At 44.4% G+C, this 10,294-nt stretch overlaps 1 protein-coding gene and 1 pseudogene across 1 annotated transcript; one reads left to right on the top strand and one right to left on the bottom strand.

Moving 5' to 3' along the window:
- Window positions 1-288: 288 nt before the first annotated feature.
- LOC147336297 (uncharacterized) lies at window positions 289-2,373 on the bottom strand (annotated as a pseudogene).
- LOC147336296 (neuroligin-2-like) lies at window positions 2,372-7,695 on the top strand. The gene is made up of 4 exons (XM_086286167.1): window positions 2,372-2,410; window positions 4,046-4,279; window positions 4,848-5,161; window positions 5,467-7,695. Exons 1-4 carry the CDS (start codon window positions 2,372-2,374, stop codon window positions 6,293-6,295), a joined length of 1,416 nt encoding a protein of 471 aa, XP_086142293.1. The 3' UTR covers window positions 6,296-7,695.
- The last annotated feature ends 2,599 nt before the right edge of the window (window positions 7,696-10,294 follow it).

The raw sequence follows: 10,294 nt of genomic DNA, 5'->3' as shown, positions 1-10,294 counted from the left end.
CAGGGCAACTTCTCGAGATGTGACTCAATATGCAAATTAGTTGAATGAGTGGGGACAGAAAAAAAGAAAAACTCAAGTTTCCTGTCTGAGACATGAGTGAAGTTTGCATTGAGAGAAATATATCTGTGACTGTGTGAGAAGAACTGTTTGGTAAAATATATGATAGCAGCCGCAGGACAATTAAATAAAGTCTGTGACTAAGTGCAGTCGTGCAGATTTGGAGAAGAAGTTTATAATTTAGTGATGACACATTGTTATAAAGTGTTTAGAAAGGGCTTAATGGGAATATTACTGTTGGGCAAACTGTGCGGCTTTAACAAGATTTTCTGTGTATTTAGCAGGTGAAACTCTGTCAGCTGACTTCAGACTGTCAGGAAGCTGAAGAACCTGAGGCCAACCACTGAAACATGATGTGGGCAAAATGAACAGAGGGAGGGATTTTAAAGGTGAACATTTAGGACTTACTGCAAATGTTACTATGTCAAAGTTACTGTGACTCAAACAGAGGAAATTTTGATTTTCTTATTTCCACACCCAGCATGTTTTGGGTGTTATATGCTATTAAATACTTTTAAATAAATTAAAAAGTATTTAATAGCATATAACACCCAAAATATGCTTCGGTTCACATTTAACTCCAGAAAATCATCAATCAAAACATGGATATTACCTGACCACAGATTCGTGGTGACGTCACTGCTCTTTTAACTGTTCGGTGTCTTTGTTTGTTTGCTGGTTGTAGAAATGGTTTATATGAGCTTTGAGCTGAGAGTCAGAGGTTTCTGTGGACACTGCTCATGTCGGCACTTATATTTCTGACCTTTTCTTATAACCGATTAAACATGATCTCCTCCCTTTTGCCCCCATTTTTGGTGGTGTAGGTACAAATGATCAGGCATGACATTCTCATAATAAATAAGATACTGCAAATAATTATTTCTGCATTTGTGCGATTGAAGTGAATTGAAAATGTGTATGAAATGACACTGTTTTAAAGATTTGGCCTAAATAATTTTGGAGTGAATGAGTCTAAACATGATGACCTAACTAGTGATACCCTGACACACACACACACACACACACACACACACACACACACACACACACACACACACACACACACACACACATCAGGTGAGGAAGCAGTAGCGTCTCTCCTCCGGAACAAGTGGAACCATTTTTTCTTTTTTTTCATGCACTTTTCCACGAGCGCTTTTTTCTCCAGGATGAGATTTCTCAGCTCATCGATGGTTTCTGCGTTTTGTTCTTCAAGTTTCTCACATCTTTGTTCCACCTCTTCCAATGTTGCTTGTTGTTCTTCAAGCTTGTCTTTGAGTTGTTTGGATGTTGCCTCCTGTATCAGCTTGTCCTTGTGCATGTCTGCATTTCTCTGTTGGACCTCTTTGTGTTTGTCTTCTAACTGCTCGTTTCTTTTCTGGATTTCTTGGAGCGTGAGCTGCAGGTCTTCATGTATTTTGTCTTCTGTTGTTTTTGCGCCTGCATTTGAGTGTTTTCACGCTTCAAGTTATTGAATTCCACCAAAATCCCCTTAACGAGCTCGGAGTTGTTTCTCGCTATCTGATCGATCCTTCTCTGCATCTGTGAGCAGCGTTTCTCCAGTTTGTCCTTTTCTTCTTCCACTTTAGTTGCTTTGTCCTCCAGCTGATTACAAAACTCTTGCAGTTTTAGATTTTTAGACTCAAAGTCCTGGACGATACGTTTTCCTTCTTTCAGTCTTTCTTGCTGTTGCTCTTTCTGTTGAAGAAGGTCTTTATTTTGGCGCAGTGTTTCATCCAGGCTTTCTTTCAGCATGCGGTATTTTTCCTGCATGCTCTTCAGTTCGTGCTGCATGTCTCGTTGCTTTTTGTCCTGCTCTTCCTTCTGTTGGAGGAATTCTTTCTTTTCTTCCACAGCTTCATGGAGCTGTCTTTGGAGGAGCCGATTTTTTCGGTCCATGTATTGGAGATCCCGTTGTATCTTATCAGTCATCGTTTTCTTGTCTTGGAGCTGGTTGGTCCTTTCTTTGAGTTCTGCACGCTTTTGCCTGTTTTCTTTAATGAGGTGCACAATCTGCTCTCGGGTCTGAGCAAACTTGATTCCCCAGCCCTCATTAATAATTTTTATGTCCGGCTGGCGCTGTTGTCTTTCTTCCAGCTCTTTATTTTGGGCTTCCATTCGTCTACATTTGTCCTCCAGTTGAAGTTTCTCTTCTTCAATTTGTTGCATTTTTTTCTGGAGAAGGTAGTTTTCCTTCCTACTCTCCTCTAACGCCCTTTGAAAGGATGAGACGCCATTTGGGGAAATTGGCCGGCCACGCCAGGAAGGAGAGGCGGCGTAATCTTTTTGAATTGGTTGTTTTTTCCTTGGAAACATGTTGGAGTTTCTATACGATGACTTTGAAGAGCTTGTGGTGAACGTTTTGTAGGCTGCAAACACAGATGCTGCTGAAACGAACTAAAACTTGCTGTTTCTCACCCCTACTTAAGGAAAAACATCAAAGGACTTAAGATTCTTAAGATCTATGACATCATCACTCCCTAAGCCAATGAGATTGTCACAAGACATTTTGGAATGGGGTATTTTTTTTTAAACTGTTTTCAAACTTAACTTAAAATTTCAGTGTTTCCTGGTTGTGGACTATTGGTTAGTCCAGCCGATTAAGAAATTAATTGTCACAAACATCCCTAATATTATATAACAGACGACAGAAAACACGAGTTTTTTTTCTACTCAATAGAGGTATAATAAAAGTTTTTTTAATTATCCTACTTTTTATAAAAGAGAACATTTATTAAAGATTATGTATTTAATTAAAAAACTCTGTTCATCTAAAGCAGGGGTCAGCAACCTTTAAGACCCAAAGAGCCAAAGAGCCATAATTGGCCTATCTGGGGTTGAAAGGCTCAATAAATGCACGGCGTTTCGCCGGGTACACCGGCTTCCGCGAGTGTGACGCTTATTTTGAGCGATGAAAAAATAAGAAAATATAATTTTATTTGTATATTGCAAAATCACAATAATCTTCCAATTTAGAACTACAAGTTAAAAAAAGAACTAACATAAATAAAATACACTTCAGCTAATTTATTTTCACAAACCACGCGGAGCCGCACTATAAGGACTAAAGAGCCGCAGGTTGCCGACCCCTGATCTAAAGGGTTTAACAAAAAGGGGGAGCTTCCTGCTGGAAATTGAAATGTCCCCATGTCCCCACTGGGCGATCGTGGCTCAAGAGTTAGGAGTTCGCCTTGTAATCGAGCCCCGGCTTGGACAGTCTCGGTCGTTGTGTCCTTGGGCAAGACACTTCACCCGGCAAGACACTTCACCCGTTGCCTACTGGTGGTGGTCAGAGGGCCTGGTGGCGCCCCAGGGTGGCTGTAGCTACATCACCAGTGTGTGAATGTGTGCGTGAATGGGTGGATGACTGAGCGTGGGTGCTTAACTAGTTAAAAAAACAAACAAACATCTGTCTCTTATTTTTTATGTCACACAGGAAAGAAGCTTCAATGTCTGATGAGAAGACATTAATTTGTTGGTGTTTGTGGTGTTTGGTGCAGTTTTCTTGTTCTCTGGCTTGTTGTTTATTTACAGTGGAGATGAAGATCTCTAACAAGTTGATTTGTTCACATTTGCACATTTTTAAGAGGAATGTGTTTTTTTGAGTTTGTACACTATATGCATGTAAGGCAACCGTTTCCTTTTTCTGTATTTTTGTGTGCTGCTCTTTTAACAAAAGGGGAACAAAAGACATTTAAATCGACCTCAGATGATTTGTTTAAATTTTTACAAGGTCTTACTGAGGTGATGCAAAGTGAAACATGCTTCTTTTTTGGTAATGTGCTGGAAAAGCTTGAAAATTGACCTTGAATGTGCTTAAAAAGTGCTTGAATTTGACCCTAAAAATGTGTATGAACCCTGCATATATTGCAGTATTTACAGTTTATAGTAGGAATTTCATGGCAACAGCTAATCTTTATTTTGTTTACTGGGAAATGAAATGCTGCCAATTCACAAAGCTGTGCTTCAGCTGCACTTCCTGTTGTAGACTTGTGATGCACACAGGCTCTGTTCCAGCACTCAGCATGTTCTTCCTTATTTGCTCCACCAGAGGGAGCTCCTAAACTATGACATCTTGATAGGAGTGAACCAGGGAGAGGGGCTGAAGTTTGTGGACGACAGTGAGGACAACGACGGCATCTCAGCTGCGGCGTTCGACTACACCATCCCCAACTTTGTTGAAAACCTCTACGGCTACCCAGAGGGTGAGGACGCCACCTCTGTACACTGCCACTTTTTCAGTTATTCCATTTTACAGCCTCCTCTCACTTAACTGCATTTTGCAGCATCATCAGGTTTTGTCTCATTAGGAGCCGCGTTTGTTGATTTGTTCGTTTTTTTCTGTTTGCTGTATTCATTAAAATAAACGGATAATCGTCAAAATGACAAATGTGGACAATTATCAAAGCTTACATTACAATTCTGACAGCTTGAGTTCACATGAATTTTCAAAAGAATATCAAAACCTGTGAAAGTGCTTTAAGCGTTTAAAACATGCGAGTAAAGAATGGAATCAGTAACATGTGAGCCCAGTGAAGTGCATCAAACAAGACAAGCGTGCTAAAGAGAGCCACTCATCCACATCACGGCGTGTCTGCGCCTTAACCTTTGAGGCTCTGTGGGCAGTAATGCTATCATCCCCCAGGTAGTGGGCTCCCAATCTCAGTGTCGGTGTTTCTGACAGATCGGCCTGCGAACCCCTCACAGCCGGACCACAGTCACAGTACAGACATGTTTGGATAATGCAGTCATGCTTCCTCTCTGCTGCCTGTCACTCCTTCTGTTATCAGAAAGACTTTTTTTTCCTCTCTAGATTTCTCACTCACTTCCTGTTTACGGACCACCAGTGGGTGGCACCAGCTGTGGCCACTGCCAAACTCCATGCTGAGTTTCAGTCCCCAGTTTACTTTTACACGTTCTACCACCACTGCCAAACCGAGACGCGGCCCGAGTGGGCCGACGCCGCGCACGGAGACGAGATACCTTACGTGTTCGGCGTACCGATGATCGGCGCCACGGACCTGCTCCCGTGCAACTTCTCCAAGAACGATGTGATGCTGAGCGCTGTGGTCATGACTTACTGGACTAACTTCGCAAAGACTGGGTAGGCCTCATGTCACAGTAGTGTAAACTGTACACGTTACTGTATATTCTCTGATAGCCTTCTAGTCATGTTGAATACTTGAATCTAGGTTGCTAGTTTAATTCCCGTGTGGCTTTGAAGAATTGAACATACTGGTTCACCAAAAGCATCCAGATCCCAGAGCAGCCGGTTGGTCTTAGATAGTTTAAAGGTTGCACAGAGAATGGGCCTCCTGTCTGTATTCAGTGTATTGATGCCACATGTTACTTATAATGGAGACTGAATATAACTTTGAACTGAAACGTTTAACCTTTATGCTCCACCAGGGACCCCAACCTGCCAGTCCCTCAGGACACCAAGTTCATTCATACCAAGCCCAACCGCTTCGAGGAGGTCATCTGGACCAAGTTCAACTGGAAGGACAAGCAGTACCTTCACATCGGTTTGAAACCTCGTGTCAGAGACAACTACAGAGCTAACAAAGTGGCCTTTTGGCTGGAATTAGTCCCTCATCTTCACAGCCTGCACGACGTGCTCTTTCCCACCACTACGCGCTCCCCCGCAGGCCGTGACCCCGGCACCATGAGGCCCAGAAACAACGTTCCTCGAACCACTCGTCATCCTTACCCTACCTTCCCATCAGATCCTGAGCCCGAGGGCTCAGAGCGCCCGCCCCAGGACCTCTTTCACAGACACACCCGCGACTACTCCACCGAACTGAGCGTGACAGTTGCAGTTGGAGCGTCGCTCTTCTTCCTCAACATCCTGGCCTTCGCCGCCCTTTACTACAAGCGTGACAAGCAGCACGAGATGCGCCGGCACCGGCTGTCCCCTCAGCGGGGCGGCCCCGCCAACGACCTGGCTCACAGCCAGGAGGAGGAGATCATGTCCCTGCAGATGAAGGACTGGGAGCACGACGCTCACCACGACATGGAGCCCCTGCGACCCCACGACATCCTGCGGCCCGCCTGCCCTCCCGACTACACCCTGGCGCTGCGCCGCGCCCCCGACAACGTGCCGCTGATGAAGCCAAACACCATCACCGTGATCCCCAGCACCATCACCAGCATGCAGCCTCTTCACACCTTCAACACATTCCCCTCCACCGGCCACAACAACACCCTGCCCCACCCCCACTCCACCACCAGGGTATAGTAGGGACAGGCCCGACACAGCGCCACCTAGGGACCAGGAACACTGGCTCTGCTTCCGCTCTGGAAGGGAGGCCTCTAGACGTGGGCCTTCGTTCTGTCCTCTTATTCTCTTCTTTCTCCAAAAGCAACTACACCTGCTGCGTCATGTGCTGTGAAACTTGGCAGCTCCCTCCACTGGTGGCATGTGGAGGTGCAACTGAAGTGTCCAGCAGCAGATGAGCAGTTTGGGGTGGGTGACTCAGATCTTTCAAAGATACTGTTTTCAAAGACGGTCTGCTGTTTCCAGGCTCATGACCTCCAACATTTGTCAAAGGGACGAATGCTCTCTCGCTCCTCGCTGTTTTCTCTTTTTTACGTTGGCGTCATCTCTTTTTCCATCTCCTGTGTGTTATGTGCACATTATGCTTCTCTTTTCTACATCCGTGTTTTATTACTGCTCTCTTCCTCTCATTTGACACGCCTCCCTCCTGCTCTTCTCTAAAAATTCCCGATCTGCTGAGCAGTTTGGAGGGGGAGGCGTACACTAAACATATAACTATGAAAACACTGATATCTTTCATTCGACCAGCATTTTTAGGTGCCAAGTAAGTACTGCTGTGTTTCATTTCTCATCGAGGGAGAAGAAAAACCAAAGAAAAATAGAGTTTCGCTATTTACCGTCAACTAACAGAGTTCTGTCATGTTCTCATGACAAAGTGCCAAACTGGCCTCAGTCGTGATTTTCTTTCTTCCATCTTCTCTCTTTTTGTTGTTTTGTTTGAAGCATTTGTTAAATTGTTGTTTTTTTATTGTGTGGAAAGAATTTTTCTGAAAATATAGATATAGAGAAATGATATTATATATAGTTCTATATAAAATGTGTACAAAGGAGAAAGTATATAAAAGGGTTTTCTCAGTGGGGGATCTATGCATGAATTATTTTTAAAGACGCGGGGAAAAGGACACTGTACCTGTCGATGCACGTTTCCCAAAATCTAAACGAGTCATATCGCTCCATGTTTGCTACTTTTGGTTTTTGGTTTTCTCCCGCAGAGTAAGAGCATCGCAGGAGCATCGCAGGAGCATCGCAGGAGCATCGCAGGAGCATTGCAGGAGCTCCTGAAGTCAAACGACGCCTCCCAGCACTCATTTATTAAAACGGAGTCGATGCCAAAAGTCTTAAACGTTAGAATCAAAGCAACAGCTGTGAACTCAGTCATGGTGTCATGTGCAGCCTCCATCTTACTGTCACTACTTTTTCATTTTAGGGTACGTGAGGTAAAGCGTCCGTCGATGTAGCTTGATTGTACAAAACTATTTTTCTACGTTATTAACAAAACAGAGCAGAGACTGATGCTGCTCCTGTCTGACCCCCTTATGTCTGCCACATGTGTATTCTGACTTCATATCATCACTGCTCCCTCCCTCCTCCTCTCTCCATCCTACACTGCCTTTGTTATTTAACACCGACCCCCCCCAAACTGATAATTAGACAAATTCCCAAACAGCTGACTTCACTGTGTCGACACCGTTCCTGACTATTTCTGACCTCAGCTCAGCTCTGCTATTATCCTCACATTAAGGGTTCGTTCACCTGCCTGCAGATGATCTGTGAGCTCGTCGGTTGTAAATTAAACTCTAAGCACACTGAGGGTAACCGGGAGGCGTTCAGGGCCTGCAGTGCAGAGCTGCAACATGAAAAAAAGGGATGGGGGCTCAGATCTCCTGAACAGGGTGGAAACAACACGGTGGGTTTGTGCTGTTTGTGATTCCTGCTCCGTCACTCTGGTGGAGACGACTGCAGCTCAGCAGCGCTCCCTGCTGACCCTCTGATGAAGATGTCAACAGTATGTAAACTGAGCTGATGTGCTGCTGTTTGAGCCCACGTGGTAGCGTACGTCCAGTATGGGAGAACTTAGTCACCGGTGCTGTCTTTGCTTGTGCTCTAGCTTTAGCCTGTTTGATTGTTTGTTTTCTATTTTATTACTGCCTAAAAGGGGAGGTGGGGGAAATACATGCCTGACTTCTCCTGTCAGAGGTTTTGTAAGCTCAGTGGAAGGGAAACGTGCACAATGTAAATCATAAAACAACTGAGTGGGGCTGTGCTGCAGGTGGATCAGTGCTGTGGACAGTAGCTGTGGAAAAGAGACTGGACAAAGACTCTCAGCCTTAAATACAGGACAGAGGATGATCCGATCATCTTTCAGCTAACAGTGTCGAGCAGAAGGACGGCCGGCTGATGCGTCCGTACGAACCCTTTTGTACTCACTCCTGTGTATAAGGAGGTGGCGAGGGGTTGTGTAGTTAACCTCAGTGATAGGTTTGTAGCATAAACCTATTCGTTGGAACGTTAAGGACAATTTAATTACATAGCAAAGCAAGACACGAGTAGGCAAAGTTCTTCATGTTTCCCGTGCACGGGAGAGAACCGGACAAACGCCGTTCCTTCGCTTCACCCCAGTTGCTCTCGTCCGCTCCCCTGTAACACTGCTCTTTTATTGAGGTTACATGAATATACATATGACGTTCATTAACATATGACGTCTACATACAAACAAAGAGTACGTTGCCCGTGCGTGCGTGCGTGTGTGTGTGTGCGTGTGTGTGTGTGTGTGTGTGTGTGTGTGTGTGTGTGTGTGTGTGTGTGTGTGGTGGGGGGGGGGGGGGGGTCAGAGTGTGACCCCATAAAGACTTCCCTAAACCTGCTGGTCTGGAAGTCCAGCAGTTCATCTAAACAAAAGGCACTTAGCCTAAATCAGATATAGATACATTTATCCTAAATGAACAGAGGGAGTGACTTTAAGTCTGATTTCAGACTATGTCAGTATTAGTTAAGCCAAGAGTCGGGCAAAAGCTTTATGACCCGGAAAGTTCTAATTCCCACAACATATTGTTCGATTAGTAAGCAAAACTTTTCTGTGATGAAGATTTTTGGGGTTGTTGTTTTAGTGATGGGTTCATTCTGTCAGTTAGCTTTGGCTTGTTTTCTTATTTCAATAGAGGGAGTTTTACTAAACATGGACATGTCGAGGAGCGGCTCATTATTTCTGTAACAGTGCACTTAGAGAAAACTGTCAGGTGTCGCCCCCTTTGGTGATGATGTTTTGTGCTCTGATGAGCTAATAATCAGCTCTCTTTTCCTCCTTCTTTGTTCTAAGCAGGCCTGCAAGATTGAATTAACAGCGCTGTAAAACATTGTTGTGAGAGCAAATATAAGGTGAGCTTTTCCAGATTACAATGGGCTGAGGAAAAGGTCACCTGTGGGAACCTGCCAGTTCCTGTCTAAAGGATTGCAGCGAGTCAATCCAGTCCAAGATCATAAAGAACTCTTTTTCTAAAAACAAAAGAAACAACAAATAAATGAGCTCATATTGATGAGGGTGGAGACTCTGATGCTTTGCGCGTGAGGCTCCACTTGTCTGCTGTGCAGCCGTGACAAAGACTGGACCAGCGTTAGGATGAGTAGATGTTGACAAACAATTCACGACGCCGGTAAGAAAAGGGTGGATGCTTTGCTTTGCTTTTGGCAGGAGCACAAGAGAGAGAGGGAGACCGAAAGGTTCACATGAGAGTGGAGCTGCAGACTCCACCCTTGGGCGGCTAATTTTGGGTTGCTGATGTTTGCTTTAAGAAAATGTTGTTTTATTGACTGGGTTTAGATGATGGTGTCACATTATATTGTTGGGAAAATGCCAAATGCTGAAGGGGAGAAAATGTTTGATATTACTGATGTTACCATTAACCAAAGCAGGCCACTGTAGAAGTCAACGACATTTTATAGAAGGAAAACAGAACCAAAGCCAAATGTAGGAGTTATATAGGGGATTGGTGGACTTGTCACATTCCAAATCCAGTTATGGAATAACAAACACTGGTCCAAGGGAAAGGGCAGGTGATACGAGGTGGTGCTGGAGGGAAACGAGCAAAGTAAAGACAGCAAACCTATTTTGGTTCGATTTGATAAAGTCAGATTAAAAGAAGTACCATGACACTCAGAGGATCAACGTGAAACTAAAACATA

This window comes from Aulonocara sp. 'chitande type north' Nkhata Bay, linkage group LG3 (genome assembly GCF_057382095.1).
Source record: "Aulonocara sp. 'chitande type north' Nkhata Bay isolate Kocher_YH1m ecotype deep benthic linkage group LG3, A_spYH_male_GT1.1, whole genome shotgun sequence".
Taxonomy (NCBI): Eukaryota; Metazoa; Chordata; class Actinopteri; order Cichliformes; family Cichlidae; genus Aulonocara; species Aulonocara sp. 'chitande type north' Nkhata Bay.
The sequence above is the reverse complement of the archived record's forward strand: the minus strand, read 5'-3'. Positions and strand labels throughout refer to the sequence as shown.

Bases quoted from the DNA above. Each gene is read 5' to 3' on its own strand.
- LOC147336296 (XM_086286167.1), top strand. From the start codon at position 2,372: ATGTTGGAGTTTCTATACGATGACTTTGAAGAGCTTGTG. The intron at 4,280-4,847 runs GTACACTGCCAC...TTCTGTTATCAG, and splicing joins AGGGTGAGGACGCCACCTCT to AAAGACTTTTTTTTCCTCTC. The intron at 5,162-5,466 runs GTAGGCCTCATG...ATGCTCCACCAG, and splicing joins ACTAACTTCGCAAAGACTGG to GGACCCCAACCTGCCAGTCC.